The sequence below is a fragment of the Odocoileus virginianus genome, chromosome 23, assembly GCF_023699985.2.
Source record: "Odocoileus virginianus isolate 20LAN1187 ecotype Illinois chromosome 23, Ovbor_1.2, whole genome shotgun sequence".
Taxonomy (NCBI): domain Eukaryota; kingdom Metazoa; phylum Chordata; class Mammalia; order Artiodactyla; family Cervidae; genus Odocoileus; species Odocoileus virginianus.
This window is the reverse complement of record NC_069696.1, coordinates 43,802,563-43,823,556: the sequence shown is the minus strand read 5'-3', so window position 1 is coordinate 43,823,556 and position 20,994 is coordinate 43,802,563. Positions and strand designations below refer to the sequence as shown.

The 20,994-nt window shown below is 38.1% G+C and overlaps 1 protein-coding gene across 6 annotated transcripts in view; it reads left to right on the top strand.

Moving 5' to 3' along the window:
- RIC8B (RIC8 guanine nucleotide exchange factor B) overlaps nucleotides 1–20,994 on the top strand; it is a 103,419-nt gene that overhangs the window by 6,994 nt on the left and 75,431 nt on the right. For all 6 annotated transcript variants that reach the window (XR_011483036.1, XR_002312087.2, XR_002312086.2 and 3 more), the window contains exon 2: nucleotides 1,573–1,620. Coding sequence is in view for 2 of the 6 variants with exons in the window: in XM_020883546.2 (XP_020739205.2) it covers nucleotides 1,573–1,620 (48 nt within the window). In the remaining 4 variants the exon portion in view is untranslated. The remainder of the gene's footprint in view (nucleotides 1–1,572; nucleotides 1,621–20,994) is intronic.

The window sequence follows — 20,994 nt, the reverse complement described above, 5'->3', positions numbered from 1 at the left end:
CACTTTCATTTTTTGGAGATGGTGTCAATTTATACTGCCTCCAGCAATATTACACGTGGATTACTGAAGCCCATTTCTCAGAGAGCTTTATGTCCTCAGCCTTGTTCTCCTTTGATCTGGTCTGTAGGCTACTGCTCAAAATATTCTTCCAGAATAAGCTACTGTTTACACCTCCTTCAGAGTCTTCCCCTGGTGGCCTGTCACCTTTATGTCAGTTCAGTTATAAATTTTAAAATCCAAACCCTCACCATCTGACATCCATTTTGATTGTTTTGCAAGCCATATGTGAGGCAGCTTCTCTTTAGGTTTCCTCAAATGGCCCTTCTCTATTACCTCTAAGTCTTCCCTCTGACCATTTTGTACTTCAGAACTGCTTCTCTGTCAACATTTCTCAGTCTCATTTAATTTCAAAAATCGCTTCTTCTACAAAGCTGTCAATGCAGAAACACCTGTAATGATAATATCTTTAGTACTTACTGTATTTAACTCCTGATGGGTTGCCAATAAATGTTTGTCAGTGTTGCCAATGAGAAATCCAAAGGAAAGGCAAGAGAGATGTTCAGTAAAGGTTTTTTTTAAAAGGAAAACTTAGAGGATTCTTAAGCACACTTGGCTTTCTTGAATAAAACTTGAGAAGAGAATGTGGAACTTTATGCTCTATTTTTGGGGTACTGCCACTCTCTGACAGTGGACAACTTACTCCATTCTCTGTTTCAGCTACAGAGAAAAAATAGTGTTGCCAGTCATTTCAGGAGAGCTGTGACCCTCATTTTCTTTCAGTTATTTTTTTCTCAATATCATTGGCATCATCATCATTGTCATCCTAATGCTAACTGAGTGTTTACTATGTACTAGGCACTCAGATGGTACACTATATGCCTTAGATGCTTTAACCCTCACAGCAGCTTTGTGAAGTAGGCACCCCTCTTTTCACATGAGAAATACAGTTATAATTTGTTACTTGCTTAACTAGTAAGTGGTGGAACCATGGTTTAAACTCTCATTCTTACAGAATTACTGTCCTTCCCTATCTATGATTTTCTGATGATTTCTTAGTGCGTTTGATAAAGTACAAGCTCCTGAACAACATTGGAAGATCCTTCCAAATCTCTGTCTAGTCTACTTTCCCATTCTTATCTTTCTCCACTCCTGTCATCCTCTAACATGTGTCCTGTGTTTCATTCCAACAGAGCTGCTTATTTCACAAATATATCATACCATTTCACACATGAGCCTTTGTTTCCATCCCCAGAATGCTTTCATTTGCCTCCTGGCAAACTCCTATTCATCCCTCAAGGTCCAGCTCAAATGCTCTATACTCTATGCAAAGCATTCCAGATTTCCCTGGGTGGTTTGTGGCTCAGTACTCTGTTCTCTTCTGTATATGTTTTTGCTTTAGTCTTTTTGTACTGCTTTATAGTTATTTGCTTACTTCTCGTTTTCTTTAGTAAGAATATTGAGGTGATTTGGGAAGACAACTTTTTTTTATAGACATCAGATATTTTTTAACATAGCCAAAATGAAAAATCTGTATATTTAAAATGACATTGTTTCCCTTTTTTCCCTCTTCAGCATAGGGCTACTTTCAAATTTGAATCAACAGATGAAGATAAAAGAAAGGTAAGCCTTGGTCTTACTTTGTGTGGTGTGTGTGTCTGTATGTATTTTCATTCACGGCTTTATAACAGTGGACTTGATTTCATCTGATGGGTTAGTTTTCAGTTTCTCTTGAGTTTGGTTTTTAGGAACTCTGAGAAGAAAGACAAGTGCCAGGTTTAGTATGAATTACACACGACACCCTCCTGCTCCATCCCCATAGGGCCATTACACTTGCATAAATCAGGGGAATGGGAAGGGTTCAGAGGGGACCCTCCCCCATATCTTCTCCTCTCCAGAGATTGGCTTTGTTTGGTAGCAGGGTCGCAGGCTGCCAAAAATTGCTAATATTATAAAGCCAAGCTTGACTTTGGGTTAAGTTTTGGGGAAACAGCTATTGATGCTGCTGTGCCTCAACCACATATTGTTCTCCGTGCTGGCAGCTTTTTTTTGTAGCTAGCAATCATCTTGGTCACTGACTTCACGGGTAAATAGGAAAATGGGATCAAGAGGCTCATCACTAGAGGAGTTACTATAAGAGAGGGTGCATCAGAGATCGGATCATGAAATGTCACATTGGCCTGTTGGGGTAGCTTGTGGTTGCTTTACTTAGTTGATTAGAGCATGATGTTCAAGGAGAAGCTCACCAGTTCAGGCTCAGTGTTTCCTGGGCCCTGTGCTTCTATCCTTGGCCTTACAAACAGTAAGACCAGGTGAGAGCATGACTGAATCTGTGTAAACCCATGATTGCCGCTGGAAAAACAGCTTCAGTCCAGTGCTTTGCTGGTAATGGTTTGATCATACCTTGAAATCATCCCTCTCTTCACATCTACCCCCATATTAATTGACAATATCCTACTCATTTTGCCTCTTAAGATTTCTCTGTGCATTCCCTCTTTAATCCCAGTCCTTGTTCATACCTTCATCTGGACTACTGTACCAGTTTCCTAACTGTTCATTCTTTTTCCAGTTATGCGCCCTTCCAGTCCATTGTCCTTAATTCTGTAACAGCAATCTGATTGTGTCACTCCCAACCTTGAAACCCTTGAGTGACTTTCTTTGTCTATAGGATAAAGTTCAAGCTTCTTATCATGACCTCGATGCTCAGTGATCTGAAGTTTGCCTGCTCTTGCAGCCTGTTGCTTACTTCTGTCCCTTGTAATTTATGCTCTAGCAACATGAAATGTTTCCAGTTACAAACACATATACATCCCTTCTGTTTCCTACTTCCTATTGTTGCATGTGGTGTTTGCTGCCTGGAATGCCCCCTTGTATATTTCTTCACCCTTTCACCTGTTTTAATTCCTACTCAGCTCTAGGAGCTTCTCCTTCAGGAAACCTCCTCTGGCATTCCTGTTAGGGTGAAGTGCCCCTTTTCAGTATTCCTATAAAATTTTATGTAAATCTCTAATCCTATGCTTATTATTTGTTTCTTAATTTTATATGTGTGTGTGTGTGTGTTTCTTATTGTTAGACTCTGTGAACTCCCTGAAGACTGATGCTATAATAATATTTATCTTTATATCCTCGGCATCTAGAATGCCCAGCACAGAACAGGTACTCGAAAAGTTATACTGAATGAGTGACAAGGAGTATAAACTTTGGAAGTTAAAAGATTTACTCTGATTTTCTTTTGCATTTAAACAATGTAAACAAGACTAGAATACCTTTTGGAACAGGGTTCTAGTGTCAGATCCACAAGGTACCACAAATCTATGGATATAGTATGGATTCTCTCAACTAAACTAAACAGCAGTTGCCTTCCTAGCCTGAATACCTAAAAAATGTATATATTGTTTTTTTTAACACCTGGCTTCTTTTTTCTTCTCACTTGACCATCTCTCCCATTAGCACATAATAATCTCTCTCCTCCCTCTCCCTCTCTCTTTGACCACAGTGCAGTGGTCAAAGGGAGATGTGCTGTTTGGGGAGCTTTTTCAACAGGCCTGCTCAGGCCCCATCACTGTCTATTGAGTCAGAATTTGGGGGATGGAATCCAGGCATGTGCATTTTGATAAACGGTCTTCAGGAAATAAGTACCTTATTCACTTGGTGGGAGTAGAAAATAACACAAGTCCCTGTGGAATAGAAGCTAGTTATATCTATCAAAATTACAGATGCATTTTGCCCTTTGACCAAGCAATGTCACTTTTAGATCTATTCTGTAGATAGATTGAAATAAAGTAAGCAGAGTTACTCATTGAAGCATTGTACATAATAGCAGATGATTGGAAACAATAAAGCCTCCAAGAATCAGGGAATATTTGTAGAAACTTACAGAGATTTGCATAATGGAATACTGCACTGTGGTCAAAGAGAGAGGGAGAGGGAGGAGAGAGACTATTATGTGCTAATGGGAGAGATGGTCAAGTGAGAAGAAAAAAGAAGCCAGGTGTTAAAAAAAACAATATATACATTTTTTAGGTATTCAGGCTAGGAAGGCAACTGCTGTTTAGTTTAGTTGAGAGAATCCATACTATATCCATAGATTTGTGGTACCTTGTGGATCTGACACTAGAATCTTTGACAGTGCTTTCACTAGTCAAAGTAAATGCATAAAGACAGAGATTTCCCTCCCTCCATATGGCTTTCAGTTAAGGGAAGAAAAATTCCTACACAGTTGCTAGTAAAGCATGTTTATTTCCTGTAGGTTAGTAGCACAACTTAACATTATCAAGGTATTGTCTTTTACTGCCTTTTAGATTTTTGGTGACCATAACTACTGTACTGGTGTTAATTTTGGTTTAGTATATAGATTGCTGCTTCTTGGGAGGTCTGATATAAACAGATGTCATTAGGGACCTTGCTAGGTAATCTTCATTAACGTAAAAACATTGGCAAACAAAACTATTTCAGTCTCCAAAGGTTAAAACCATTAGTGACTCTTTCATGCCTAAGGCCCATAAAGACTTTGAAATCAAAATTATTGGACTTCTCTAAAGGATCTGTATCCTAACAGCTTTTTAAGTTCTCGATGTAGAGAGACATGGAATAATAGGCATGTCTCCACATTAAACCAAATCTTAAACTAGGAGGAACTCAAATTACCATCCAATTTGCTTTCCTGCTCTAGTTCTCTTTTTCTCTTTCCTAAACATGTCTCTGGAGCCTTCTACCAGTTTGTTGGTAACAGCATCACCCCTTTCCATAAACTACAGATGCTGTTGCTCTGAAAAACACACCTCTCTTATGTAAAACCTTATGACAACCAATAAGTGGATGTAAGGGAACAGAGCCTTTCAAAAAATAAAACTTGATTATGTGAACTTTCTAGGAATTGGTTATAAAGTAATGATCCTTGGACCGAATTCCTAACATTTGTGTAGCATTTTACATTTTTATAAGGATTTGCTTTTCAGTAGTAAAGTAGTAATGATATAAGTATGGAGAGACTGTCGCCATGCCAATTCTATGGGTAAGAAAACTGAGGCTCGTATTAATGACAGCTTGTTAACACTCACATCACTAGCAAGTGGTGGAGCCTCGCACGGGGGACAGAGTTTCTTGCGATTATGTGCGGCTCCTCACTGCTGAGTGCTCCAGGGCTCCCACTCATTATCACTTGAGCTGTGTTTCAGAAGGCTTGAAATTATGGCTCAGTGCCTTGTTTTATCTCTTATACCTTGAGACACCATTTAGGCAACTAGACTAGACTTAAATAGGAAAATATAAAAGGAAATTGCCAACTGCTGCTGCTGCTGCTAAGTCGCTTCAGTCGTGTCCGACTCTGTGCGACCCCATAGATGGAAGCCCACCAGGCTCCCCCGTCCCTGGGATTCTCCAGGCAAGAACACTGGAGTGGGTTGCCATTTCCTTCTCCGAGTAGGAGTGCTTAAATTTTTCCAGAGAAGTAAAGACAGACACATTTCTGATGTTTGTGCATAGAATGCAAATAATTCCAGGTGCATGTGGCTCATGATATATTTGGGTGTAAGCACCTGTGATTACTGAAGCATTTACTTTACATCTTCTCTACCTAAATAGATGGCTATGACTATATACCAACATGTAAACAAATGTATCTTGCAAATATGTAGGATGGAGGAAGGTATGATGAATAATCTGAAATTTTACACCTTAAGGAAATGAAAACTCTTATATTGGTTTCTGAAGCACAGCTGATCTCAAGGCCAATAAAGAGAAATAATTGCAACAAATATTGAAAAATACCTATCGTAAAATGATTAAAAGAATTGCAGCTCTTTCACCTATAAGAATATAACCATATCAAATGCAGAAAACTTCAGTTGTTGTCTGAGATAAACTTTTAGGTATTTAGTTATTTTCCTGAAAAGAATCAAGTTAAAAATAGTTAAATTTCAAGCATTTATTTCATTAGCTTCAAACTGACATAGGTAAGTTCATATATCTGTGAAGGTATAGGGTAGTTACTGAGTTGAGAACTCTTTGAGGACAAAAATTCTAACTTACTTTTCTTTTGTACTTTTAGTCCTTGGCACTGCATGTGGTACAAAATAGGCACCTACAATACATACTCGTTAAATGAATAAAGGGGATTGGGGATTGAGTGGAGACCAGAATTCTTATGACTTGTACATATGGTTTGGTTTTCTTTGATATTTTCTTAAGTAGGCAGTAGATTCTCAAGCACTTTTCATACTGTTGTTTACTGAAAATGCAGAATACAAAAATATTCATACAGTGGGATCACAACCATGTAAAACTAATAAAAAGTATACAAAGAAAAATGTCTGAGGAAATTCACTAAATAGTGGCTTTGTATTATCACTGTGGATGATATTTTCATTTCCCTTTTCTATATTTTAAACTTTTTCATTACAGTAGATCAGGTATAAGAATATGATGATAATATATGTGATAGTATATTCTTTCAGAGTTATGTGATTCAGGATGTAAGCAAAGACCAATACATTTTTTAATCATTTATTCTCTCTAAAATTGGCCCTTTGTGATTATCTTACATACTCCTTTTGGGGGAACATAACAGTGTTACTAGGTTTGGAGATAGTATCCCTTGTGGAGCTGGTTTATGGAGTGAAATAAATTTATTTGAACACAAAAGTCCATTCTACTGTTTGAAATATTTCTTCTTTTTTCCACAAAGTTGGATGTACTTGGCATATTAGTAGAGATCTCTGTAGTCCACAAATATTTTTTCAGTAATTCCTGTGTGCCAGGTCCTGTGTTAGGCCTTGGTTCCTAAGTTGGCTATTTTCCTATGGTGTTTGGTTTGGCATTTCTCAGCTACAGATGCATACTGAGGGTTGTCATTGTGGACTATAGAAAATGAATGGGTAATTTTCCATATTAGAGTCCCCCAAGGAAAATGTGCCAAGATAGAACCATCAGTCGTATACTGTGAATCCATGCTTAGGGATAGCTTGAGGCATGAATGCTTGTTCTAAAAGCCTTTTACATTTAGCATAGTTGTTTGAAATTGTTAAACTCCAGTTTTCACCGAAACAAAATGAGCTTTGTGTGTCTTGCAAATTTGACTCAAATTTTATTTGATGTCTTCACTTTGGGGAATACCTTGATATATGATGCAAGTTCGGTTCTCATTTAGAAACCAATAACTTTAAAGATAATCATTTTTAACATCTTGATTTCTTTAAAACACAAAAACACACATATTACCAAATACATTCTAAAACTTGTATTTTTAAAGTTTCTATCCAGCTGGATCTGGCATAAAACTTGAACCAGAAGGGCTGAATTATATCATAGGCCAGGATGAATGCCTCACAGCAGTTCAGAAGTAAAATAATTTAGACTTCATTCCAGACTCCATTTTTTATTTTAGATGTGTTGCCAAGGTATTGAAGGACTAAATGTAGGGAGAAAGAACAGAACAGCCTTCTGATTTAGTAAGTCTTAGATGTGACAGTCCATACGTGATCTCTGTATGGATCACTTTCTGCCTGGGAATGTTAAGAGTAGTATCTCTGATTTGTACTTTAGAGTTTCAGATCCTTTTTCTCATACAAAAAACTCAGCAAGAAGTTCTGCTTCCAGCCATGCCAGTGTGAGAGCTTTATGAACCTGCTCCTCAGTGAAATTGGTTATTTCAACAACAACAACAGCCATTTAAATTATCTGGAAATAGTCCTAAAAGCATGGAGTCAATGAAGGAACACGTATTCAGGAAAATATACTGAAAGTCAGAAAAGTGAAAGTCTGCGGTGTTTGAACTGAGACCTGCTCCCTTACTTCCCACTCAGTGGAGTGAAATGGAAACCCTTCTCCAAATTGCCAACATCCCTTGGATCATAGAAAAAGCAAGGGAATTCCAGAAAAACATCTATAAAATGTTTTTATAATATTTTCTAAATGTTATAAAATAATTCTGCTTCATTGACTATGCTAAAGCCTTTGACTCTGTGGATCACAACAAACTGTGGAAAATTCTTAAAGAGATGGAAATACCAGACCACCATACCTGCTTCCTCAGAAACCTGTTTTTGCAGGTCAAGAAGCAACAGTTAGAACCGGACATAGAAATAGAGACTGGTTCAAAATTGGGAAAGGAGTGTGTCAAGGCTGTATATTGTCACTCTGCTTATTTAACTTCTATGCAGAGTACATCATGCAAAATGCAGAGCCAGATGAATCACAAGCTAAAATCAAGATTGCTGAGAGAAATACCAACAACCTCAGATAAGCAGATAATATCACTGTAATGGCAGAAAGCAAAGAAGAACTAAAGAGCCTCTTGATGAGGATGAAAGAGGAGAATGAAAAAGCTGACTTAAAACAGCATTCAAAAAAGTAACATCATGGCATCTGGTCCATCACTTCATGGCAAATTGATGGGGAAAAAGTGGAGACAGTGGCGGATTTTATTTTCTTGGCTTCCAGACTCACTGTGGATGGTGACTGCAGCCACGAAATTAACATTTGTTCCTTGGAAGAAAAGCTATGAACAACCTAGGCAGCTTATTAAAAAACAGAGAGACATCACTTTGCCAACAAAGGTCTGTATAGTCAAAACTGTCGTTTTTCCAGTAGTCATGTATGGATGTGAGAGTTGGACCATAAAGAAAGCTGAACATCTAGGAATTGATGCTTTCCATTTGTGCTGGAGAAGACTCTTGAGAGTCTCTTGGACAGCAGGGAGATCAAACCAGTCAATCCTAAAGGAAATCAACCCTGAATCTTCATTGGAAGGATAATGCCGAAGCTCCAATACTTTGGCCACCTGATGCGAAGTGCTGACTCATCAGAAAAGACTCTGATGCTGGGAAAGATTGAGGGCAGGAGAAGAAGGGGACGACAGAGAATGAGATGAGATGGTTGGATATCATCACTGACTCGATGGACATGAGTTTGAGTAAGCTCTGGGAGATGGTGAAGGACTGGGAAGCCTGGAGTGCTGCAGTCCATGAGGTTGCAAAGAGTTGGACATGACTTAGTAACTGAACAATAGCAAACTGATAGAGCCAAGATCAGAGCTCCTGCTTTCCTCAGTCCTCAGTTGGAAGGCTCACTAACCAGTAGGGACAGGGGTAAGGCCAGCATTCCTCATCCTGCCCCAGCCACATGTCACTGAGACAAAATTCTGGGTGAGTTATAGCTGAGAGATGGGGTCTCTCTTCTTTCACCCAGTCTCCACTTGTGGATCATGAGCTCTACCTTGAGTAAGGCAACAATGAGAATATTGGGGCACCAATTGCCCTTGCCCTGGCTGGTGGGACAAACAGATTCCACCTTGGAAGGCAAATTGAGGAGTTTCAGGCCTGCTACTCCCCTGTCTCCTCCAGTTGAACTCTCAAGGAGGTGTCACCTAGAAGCATGCTGTTGTCTCTGCCCTCAGCATCAGAACCAAGGTTCAGGAACTTTGCCAAGAGAAACAAGCAGACCTTTCAACAGTAAGCTCTGAATCTCTCCCGAGAGGGACCAACTTTTTGCAACACTGTGAAGTTCCTGCCTGAAGGTACAGGTTATGGTGAAAGGAGAAGGAGTTGGGAGGAGACTGACATATTGATTGGAGTTATAGGGCTAACCAGAAGTCTAGCTAGTTTGCTAGAAAGGAAGGAGGAAAGACAGCTGGGAGGAACCTTCCTGTAATTAGAACAAATCTTAAATATGTACCTCAGGAACTATCTCTTCAAAGGAGCTGTAATAAATTGGTTCAGTCTGTAGAGCAATTTATGCCCCAGGACATTGTTGAAGACAATAGATCAATCATTCTGCAGTTAGTGGAGCTTAACAGCTGGGTGTGGTCAGGGAAGAGAAAGTCAAAGAGAGGCCTGCCAAAGCCACTGTCATCCCAGGATGACTGTAGCACACAAAAGGGTGAGTCCCGAGAGGAGCTCCATCTGCAGGGAGGAGGAGGAAAATATACTCAACTGAAATAATTCATCCAGTCACTGAGCAAATAAGAAAAATAACAATAGCAAATCTTGGATGACATAGGCAATACCCAGTGTTGATGTATTATCTAAAATGTCCGGCTTCAAAAAACAAAACAAAGCTATGTGAAGAAACAGAAAAGAATGACCTATACACTGGGGGAAAGGCAGGCAGTGGAAACTGCCTGTGAGAACAACCAGAGGGTGGATTTAACAGACAGACTTCAACATATTCATTATAAATATATTCAGAAAGGACTTCCTTGGTGGTCCAGTGGTTAAGACTTTGTACTTTCACTTGAGGGGGCTTGAGTTTGATCCCTGGTTGGGGGAAGTTCTGCATGCTGTGTGGTGTGGCCAAAAAGAAAAAAAAAATATTCAGGAAAGTAAAGGAAATCATAATTAAAGAAGTAATACAAAATTTGATGCCATCACAACAAATGAAGAATATCAATACAAAGATAGAAATGATTAAAAAGAAAAGAACCAAATGGAAATTTTAGAAGTGAAAAGTACAATAATGGGAAAAAGATCGCTAAAGAGGCCCAGTGTTGAGTTCAAACTGTCAGAAGAAAGAATGAGCAAATATGAAGATAAATCAATAGTGTATACAAGGTAAAGAACAGAGAAAAAAGAATAATGAAAATGAGTGCCTCAGAGAAACATGAGATGATGTTAATGTATCAACATACATATAATTGGAGTACCAGAAGGAGAGGAGAGAGAAAAGGGAAGAAAAAATATTTGAAGAAATATCTAAAAACGAACTAAACTTACAGGAAGACAACTTACATATCCAGGGAGCTCAATAATGTCTGAGTTAGAATAACCTCAAAAAGATCCATAGACACATCACAATAAAAATGCTAAAACTCAAACACAATGAGAAAATTTTGAAAGTAGCAAAAGAAAAATGGATCATCACTTACAAAATAGTCTCAATGAGATACACAGCTGACTCCTCATCAGAAATGTAGGCCTGTGGCAGTGGAATAATATATTCAAAGAGCTCAAAGAAAAAACCTCAACCAGGAATCATATCCAACAGAGCTATCTTTTAACATTGCAAGGGAGATAAAAACATTTTTAGATAAATGAAAAAATGAATTTGTTCTAGACCCACCTTACAAGAAATACTAAAAGTCCTTCAAACAGAAAGCAAGCTACCTCAAACAGCGATTTGAATCCACACAAAGAAACAGAACTAGTAAAGATAATTATGTAATTATAAAAGATAATATAAATGCCTATTTCTTCCCATTCTTTTAAATGATTTTAAAAACAGTTGTGTATAAAACAATGTCTTTAATATATTGTTCAGCTTGTAACATACAGAAACATGATATATTTGTCGGAAATAGCACAAAGGTTGATGAGAGCAAAGCTGTACTGCACTGAGGAAGTGACTCTAGATAATACAGTCACTATTTGGTTCTAGAGAACCGAAAATTATAAATAAGAAGGCCAAAATAACAAAAGCTGTAAGTATATACCAGCTGTCCTTTCTCCTCAGTGACTTCAAGAGACAAAATTATATACCAAGTAATCATTTTTGATATGTATAACAATAATGCCACAAAAGAGGGGAAAGGGACAGCATCATATAGAAGCAGTGTTTCTACACCTCACTGGAATTAATGTAAATTGAAGCTAATTCTGTTAAAATATATACATATATAAGCTATTTAAGTCCTAGAACAACAACTAAGGAAATGACTCAGAAAATAATTCCATTTTGTAGAAGACTACAAAATGCTATTGAAAGAAACTAAAGAAGATCTAAGGGCTTCCCTGGTGGCTCAGTGGTAAAGAATCTGCCTGCTAATCAATGCAGGAGACACAGGTTTGATCCCTGATCTGGGAAGATCCCACATGCTGTGGAGCAGCTAAGCCTGTGCACCATGACTGCTGGGCCTGTGCTCTGGGGCCCGGGAGCCACGACCATGGAGCCCTGCACACTGCAGCTCCTGGGACCAGAGGGCCCTAGAGCCCGTGCTCCACACCAAGAGAGACCAACACAGTGAGGGGCATATGCAGCACAGCTGAAAAGTGGGCCCCGCTCCCCACAAGTAGAGAAGAGTCCATGTAGCGACGGAGACCCACCACAGCCAAACGCAAATAAAAGAAATTAAAGAAGGTGTAAAGAAATGAGGAAACATCCCATGTTCATAGATTGGAAGACTTATGCTCAGATGGCACTACTTCTCATTTTGATCTGTAGATTTAATGAGATACCTCTTAGAATTCTGGGTGGCTTCTTTGTACAAATTGACAAGCCAGTTCTGAGATTCATATGGAATTTCAGGGGATGCAGAAGAGCCAAAACAATCTTGAAAGGAACAGACCTGGAGAACTTACAACTCCCAACATCAAAACTTATTACAAGGCAACAGTAATCAAGACAGTGTGTACTGACAGAAGGATAGATAAACATACATATGATTGACCTTTAAGCAACTCAAGGTTTAGGGTGCCAATTCCCTGAGCAGTCAAAAACCCATGTGTAACTTTATAGTTGGTCTTTCATATCCACGGTTCTGCATCTGCAGTTTCAACCAACTGTGGATCTTGTTGTATGTATTTACTGGAAAAAAACCTGCATATAGATATAGATGTAGATCAATGGAATAGTATTGAGAGTCCAGAAATAACCAGTCTGTCTGTGATAAACAGATTTTTGACAAGGGTGCCAAGACGATTCAGTGGGGAAAGAGTAATATTTTAACAAATGGCACTGAGAAACTTAGCCACATATAAAAGAATGCATTGAACCTTTACTTCACACCATGTGCAAAATTTAACTCAAGATAAATCAGTAAAGTAATTAGCCTCCAACTAATAAAAATAAATGGAGAAAAAAAAAAAAAGATAAATCAGACCCAAATGTAAGATCTAAAACCATAAAACTCTTAGCAGGAACATAGGGTAAGTCTTCATGACCTGCATTTGGCAGTGGATTCTTAGATAGGACACCAAAAGCACAAGCAACCAAAGAAAAATCAATACATTAGACTTCATCAAAATTAACTTTTGTGCTTATACTATCAAGAAAGTGAAAAGACAACCCACAGAATGGAAGATAGTATTTGCTGTCATATGCCTGATAAGAGACTTGTATCTAGGATATATAAAGAACTCAAAAATAAAAAGACAATTGAATTTTAAAATGGGCAAAGGATCTGAATATACATTTTTCCAAAGAAGATATACACATAGCCAATCAACACGTGATGCTCAACATCATTAACCATCAGGGAAATGAATGTCAAAACTACAATGAGATACCAGTTTATACTCACTGATATGGCTAAAATAAAAAAAGTCAGATAATAAGTGTTGACAGGGATGTGGAGAAATCAGAATGCTCAAACATTACTGATAGTTTACTGCATATAAAATGGTGTGGCCACTTTGGAAAATAATCTAGGAGTTCCTCAAAGGATTAAACAGAGTTACTATATGGCCCAACAGTTGCACTCCTAGGTATCTACAAAAAAGAAATGAAGATATGTGTCCACAGAAAACTGTGTACTTGAATATTCACAGCAGTATTATTCATAATAGCCAAAAAATGGAACCAAACCAAATGTCTATCATTTTGTGAATGGATAAGGGAATGTATTATAGCCATACGATAGAATATTACGTATCCATAAAAAAGAATAAAAGTAACTATTGTAAGAGCTTGTAACATGGATGAACCTTGAGCATATTATACTAAGTGAAAGAAGTAAGACACAAAAGGCCACATAATGTACAATACCATTCATATAAAATTTCTAAAATAGGCAGATCTGTAATAACAGAAAGTAGATCATTGGTTTCCCAGGGGCTAGGGAGAGCAGGGAATGGGGAGTTACTGCTAATGGGTATTGGGGTTTTTTTTGAGGATGATGAAAATGTTTTAAAATTAAACAGTGATGATGGTTGCACAAGTGTGAATATACTAAAAATCAATAAGGTGTATACTTGCTAACAGGGTAAATTTATGATATATAAATTATGTATTGATAAAGCTGTTATTAAATACTGCATGCCCACCATTCCAAGCACTATATGAATATTAACACATTTAATCCTTATAACAAAGCTAATAAATAAGCTACTATTTTCTTACTTATTTTACAGATGAGGAAACTAAGGCACGCAAAGAAATTATTTGCTTAAACTAGTGAAGTAAATTACTTGCCTAAACTTGTGAAGTGGGAGGACATGATTTAAGCCTATGCAGTCTGGTCCACAGACTTTGTGCTGCACCGTACTGCCACTCATTAATAATTGAGTTGACCTGTTGTATAGCTTATGAATTGATTCTGTTTTCTGATTGTAGGCTCCAACTCTCTCCAAAATTTGAGAGTTGTTGCAGAGCATAAACAAAACTTTGACACTGGGCTAATTAAAACCATTGACAGAAAACAGAAGCCCAGGATTTGCAGTATGACTGGATAGGGTAACTAGTGTCAGCCCTCCCCATAAGTAGTACAGTACTTGACCTATCAGAGTTAGGCATGCTGCAGATTTTTTTTTTATAGTTATTATTTTGCCTAAAATGTAGGGTTTTGATTTTTTTTCTTCTCAGCAATTAGCTCTTCCTTACACTGTTTGGCCATGTACTAAGGAAAGGGCATAACATGTACATCTTTGGCTGATTGAAAACTCTTAGGACCTGAAAGAGTTCCAGGCTGAACAAACATTTCCAGTTCCCCATTTATAGATGAAAAACCGAGAGGTTGACTTACTGAGGTTATGATCAATGAGTGGAGGATCTAGGACTCAAACTAGGTCCTCTGCCTCCTTTCCTGCCTTCAGTGACTCTCACTGCAGGGTGGTTCCTCAGGAACTTACAGTATAGTAAGGGACCCAGAATATCTTCCAGGGCAGCGATTCCTTCTAAGGTCTCTTGTGCTGAGGGTAATCAACCAGAATCGGACTGAATACTTTCAGTAATGGGATCTCCACAGCAGCCACTTTGCTGTTAGAAAACTTTGTTAGACAGCTTTTACTTGTATGAACTCTACGTCTGCTTTAATTGATCCTCCTGCTTTATCCCTCTGCCTCTGCCTTTGTCCACCACTTAGTTTGTCTTCTGCCTTCTTTCCCCTGCTCCATCTTTTTCATTTTTTCCCCCTACTTATTACCCAACACTCACATTTATCAAGAAGCTTTTTCTAGCTAAATTCTCTATATGTAGTTTATTCCTTTAATCTTTAACACACAGCTTAAATTGCTATGCATTGAAATACATTTACAGTCCTTATTCATTTTACATATGTTCAGTCTCCGTAGTATTATAAGTAACTTGAGTTATGTGCTTTTATAGCCCCCTAACCCCAACTCAACCTTTTGTCACTTGGTTAGTATTTATTTCTCTTGAATAGTTTGCATGTACTTGAATTTTAAATTGAGAGCATTTTAAGTTTTGTGCCTGTATCAGGGCTATGTGCACAAGTGCTCAGCAATGAACTCTATAGATTCTAAATGGATACTATAGAATCTAGAAAACTAATACAAAATTGCCATGTTATAACATCAGCACTTACCTTTCAAGTGGCTTTGGCATTAAATGGAGAATACAGATAAAAATTTCCTAGCCCTATTGTGCTTGTGCAGAGTGTGCCTGTTAATATTACTTGATCTGCTCGTCCATCTGGCCTTCTTTATGAGGTAATGTGCATAAGTCTCTATTCTATCCCAAGCACTGTGCTAGAGATTTTTAAATATATCATCTCATTTAATATTTATAAGCCCTAGATGTTATTCCTGTTTGTAGAGATGAGGAAATGAGGCTCGGTGATTAAAAAAATTAGCCAAGATCATATAGCTATAAGCTAGTATTTGAACCTAGGTGCTTTCCTTTCAGTTGTACTGTTTCCTAATAAATAACCTGTGAGATGTCTTACTCCCTACAATATATTGTCTCAGATGCTGTTCATGTTAAATAATATATAATATTAATAATATAGGTAGATCTTTCACAATAACTCTGTGAAATAGATATATTTATATCTTACACATGATGAAATTTAGCTTCAGGTAGAATAAATAAATTGCTCCAGATCCAAATTCAAAAAATAATAGAACTAGGAATTAGAAAAAACCCAAACTGTTTCTGTGCTTTTTTTCTGCTACACCACTTGTGTGTTCTTGTGCCTTTGAAGACGTCTAACATCACAGCTGTCTCATTGAAATGACTTTACTCTTGTCCTTATTCTCGGCTGTGTTAGTCTGCTCGTGCTACCATGACAAAATACCAAAAACTGGGTTGCAGAAGCAAAACAAATTTATGCCTCACAGTTTTGGAGGCTAGAAGTCCAAAATCAAGGTGTTGGTAAGGTAGATTTCCTTCTGAGACCTCTTCTTTTGGTTATAGTCACCTGCTGTCTACTGTGTACTCATTTGGCCTCCTCTTTGTGCAGAGAAGGAAGTGAGTGGGGAATGAGTGCACCAGCCCTCTGGTGTCTCTTATCAAAAGAGACCACATCTATTCCCATAAGACCAAGGCCTCTCCTTCATGACCCCATCTAACCTTAATAACCTTCTCAAAGCCCCATCTCCAAATACCATCACACTGGGGTTAGAACATCAACATATGAATTTAATGGGAATACAGATATTTAGTCCATAACTTCAACTTACCGTCGGATCCCTTGATTATCTTCTATAGAGGCCTGGGCTACTAGAGCTGAGATCTAGGGATTTAGAGATAGAGTATTTCAGAGTGAAGAGCTGAATGTTGTAGAGTAGATGATGTTGGAGACAAAGAAATTCCAGAGAAACTTTATATAGGTAACATTTTGATACACTGAAAAAGACAAAAAGCTGTAGAGATCCATGGGATGAGAATCTGTACCAGTCACCAAGATATAGAGTATATGTTTGTGACAGGATGTACATCTTCCAGCTTTGTTAGTGTACTTTTACATAATCAAACTGTGACTTGGCTGAGAACTCAGTAAACATTAAATGTGATAATGTTCCCTTATTTGGCAAACTAAAATGCAACAAATGATAATGCTTCTGTATTTGTCAGTATATTAACTTAAAATTCTAAAGTATGTTTTGTATAGGTAGTGAAGAAGAGTGTTTTCTGAAAAAATAAAGACTCTTGCTTAAGCAGTAAGAAAACCAGAGTTGGCTGGTACTGTATTTGAAGAGAAATTAAAAGTTTTGACATGCCCATTTCTGCCCTCAGTCAAGAAGGGAAAGGCAGCTGATTGGTTTTTAAATTTTCATTTATACCTAAGCTGTTTCCCATCTGTTAATGAACCCTTGATGATGCATCATGTCTTTCTCAGGATTGCTAATTAGTAAAGAAGCTTGAGCCAAACGTACATAATTGTTGTTACTATGAGCTCTCAGTCTTTTGGCAGGATCACGTTGATATAGAACGTAGCCAGAAGGATCGCATCACTGAAAAAATGTACATGTGCGAGAAGGGGAGCTGAAGGCGAAGTTAAGGCAGTGAGGTACAGTCTTCATTCACCAGGACGGCATCCACTAACTAAAAGTGACAATTACTGTTGCCTCCCGTAGTGAAAGTAGGGGAAAAACCCCAAAGTGCATAGATATCACATCATGTTAAATTAAATGTAATTGAAACCAGCTTCACAGGCATTTATTTAGAAAATCTCATCTTTTGCTTTTTATAAAGAGATTTCAAATTTGACCTCCAGAATCCTCTCTTAACGTTTCTTAGAAGCACAGTGTAGAATCCTGGCAGTAAGTCATTAATTGTTTAAGGTCTTTGTAAAATACTATTTTTGAATAGGTCTGTCTTCTGGCACTGACAGCATTGTTCCAACTATTGATTATAATAAGCTTATTTTGGAGTTTAATACATCTCTTTCTGTCTTGTGCATACACATGTGTGCGCGCATGTGTGCATGCACACACACATTACTGTGCACAGAGGGCAAAAGTTTAGAACTATCAGATTTAGGTGTCTGACCTTCAGCTCCAGTTAAGAACTAAAATTAGATCCCTGTGGAATATATATCCAGTGACATCCATCAGAGAAGAGTGTAGGCATAACCCTGAGAAGCCAGGGAGGCATCATTCAAGGAACTTTGCCTTAACTACAAAATTGTTTCCCATTTGAATTTTTATCTTAAAAATTCATGTGCTTTTTGTATTGTGAGTTGTAACACATTTGTTTATTTTCATGTAAAAACACTTCCCTGCACCCACCCTTGATAAATTTTTTGGTAAAACAGTAGTTGAGGATGCATAAGGATTGTCCTGTGACTTTAAGTATCCCTGGCACTGTGCCAAATCTCCCAGATGAATGCGCCTATTTTAAGAGCAGGGTCCTATCCCATCACTCTAGGAACACTGGCTGATTGCAGTGAGAGCCTAAATCAAGCTTGTGGCTAACATTGCAGATATAATGGACAAGAAGGTGGGGGTGGGATGGGGAATCCACTCTTATTAAAGAGAAAATATTTAATTAATTATTAAAGAGAATGGATAGGTATTTCAACACACAATAGAAGACCAGAAACAGTAAATAAGAAGAAGAACCATGTTTTAGGACTTGTCTGTTTAAGGAGAAAAAAAATCAGTCCTCAGTAATTCCTTTCACAGACCTAGCTTATCCCAGAATTGCTTTGAATGTTATAACACTCATTTTTTATTTATTTTGTCACCAGATACCAGAATGAAAAGAGAGTAGGACTGGGGGTCAAATAATAATCTTAGTCCCCTTTTCCATGTAGCTTTCTGTGCTACTTAAGCAAATCATTTAGCTTCCTTGGGAGTCAGTTTTCATTATCTATAAAATAAATCCCCTGATCCTGAGTATGGGCTTCCTAGTTGGCTCAGTGGGTAAAGAATCCTTCCACCTGCAGTGCAGGAGATACAGGTTCCATTCTTGGGTTGGGAAGATCCCCTGGAGGAGGGCATGGCCACCCACCCCATTGTTCTTATCTGGAGAATCCAATGGACAGAGGAGCCTGGTGGGCTACAGTCCATAGGGTATCAAAGAGTTGGACATGACTGAGCACACACATACAATCCTGAATATGTTATTAGGTATTATTTTCTATGGTCAATAAATAAAGGAAGTGTGAGCTTAAAAACATGTTTCTTTTCCATAGTTCATCTGAGAATCTTTAATATTTTAATAAGCCTTATAAATTTCCCAGGTTTATGCTTCAACAAAACCCATTTTTTAAATAGAACCTTTTGCACTGCTAGTGTTTATTGATGTTAAGTGGTCATTATAGCCCTTTATAACTCTTAATATTCTGATTCTGGAAATTATACTCATTTTGTTTGGCTCTTCAACTGTTTTCTGGCCTGTAGTTATCATAGGGTTACTGCCAAGTTGAACTTACTGCCTTTGCTGTGTGTGTGTACTCTGCCCCTCTTTCCAAGTTGAACTGAAAAGTTTTTGCATTTTCCTGTTTCTTATAAATAAAACAGACATTAGTTTAGTCCTTGTCTTTTGCATTGTTCATTTTCTCTGTTCACTGCCATTTCATTTTTGATTTGGTTGTTCAGTCATTGGCCCATTTTTAGAGGTCTTGTTCTTAGAAATGTACAATATTGTCTCTTACTGTGTACCTTCCTCTCATTTAATAAGCAGCACTGTAATATATAGGGTATTATCCCCATTTCACATGTAATGAACCTTATGCTCAGAAAAAAAACAAATAACTTGCCCAGATCTCACAGGTAATAAAATAGCAAAGTGAAGTCTCTCTGACTTGGCAACTCAAATTCTCTATTATGGCATATACATTATAGTTAAAATGGTAAATAACATTTATTGAGTATTTTATTCTAAGGCAGCACATACATATTATCTTATTTAATCCGTCCAATAGCCCTGTGAAATAGATACTATCATTCCCATTTTATCTTGAATTTAGTAAACAGACATTTGGTGAATTGTTAATGAATGGCTAAGTAGATGAACAAATGAATATACAAACCAACCATGGCACAACCAGGCCAAGTTGGTCTGAGTCTTGGTATTAGATATAGAGTAGTTGCTTAGTCATTGAAAATGTTAATTGCTCAGTCATGTCTGACTCTTTGCGACCACATGGACTATAGCCCACCAGGCTCCTCTGTCCAGGCAAGAACACTGGAGTGGGTAGCCTTTCCCTTCTCCAGGGGATCTTCCCAACTCAGGGATCGAACCCACGTCTCCTGAATCACAGGCAGATCCTTTACTGTCTGAGCCCCCAGGGAGGTACAGTATCATTTCTGTCACGTATGGAATGGTGGTGGGAGAGGTTCTGTGTGGGGCATCGCTGGGACATCGTGTTTCAAAGGCACATTCTTATTTAAATTTAAAGCCAAGTTGTTGCAACAAAGAGACCCCCAAGAAAGAAGTGATTTAAGGAATATGGGCATTTATTACCTTTCTAAATAACAGTTCATAGGTGATCAACCATGCAGGTGAGTAGCTCTGCTCCATGAGTTGATTCAGTGACCTAGCTTCTTTACAGGTTTGTCAAATCATATCTTTGAACATTGTCTTAGCCTATACTGGGCTGCCACTTCCAAGTTCAGGACTGCAGAAGGGGACAAGAAAGGGGAGAAGGCATGCCCACTATTGTAATGACCCAAACCTGAAAAGGGCATAAAAGTGTCCTCATATATTCCATTGGCAAGAGTTCAGTCATATGGCCATGAAGAAGAGCTGAGAAGTGTAGTGTAACCAGGCAGTCATGAAACTTGCCACAGTTCTCTTACTGTTTAAGAAAGGGAGGATGGATTTTGATGGACATCTATCACTTTTTACCACAATACCTAATAATTAAAGTCTTAACAAGTTCCCTGGTGGTCCAGTGGTAAAGTATCCACCTGCCAAGGAAAAAATGTGGGTTCAGTCCCTGGGTCCAGAAGAATGGCAACCCACTTTAGTATTCTTACCTGGAAAATTCCATGGACAGATAGAGGAGCCTGGCGGGCTACAGTCTATGGGGTCATAAAAGGGCACGATTTAGTGACTAAGCAACAAAAACAAAGTCTGTTTATGAGGCTTTATAGTATTTCCTCATTACTCTGGGATCTGAGTTAATTTTACTGCCTTCATTATTTATTTGAAGAAAAC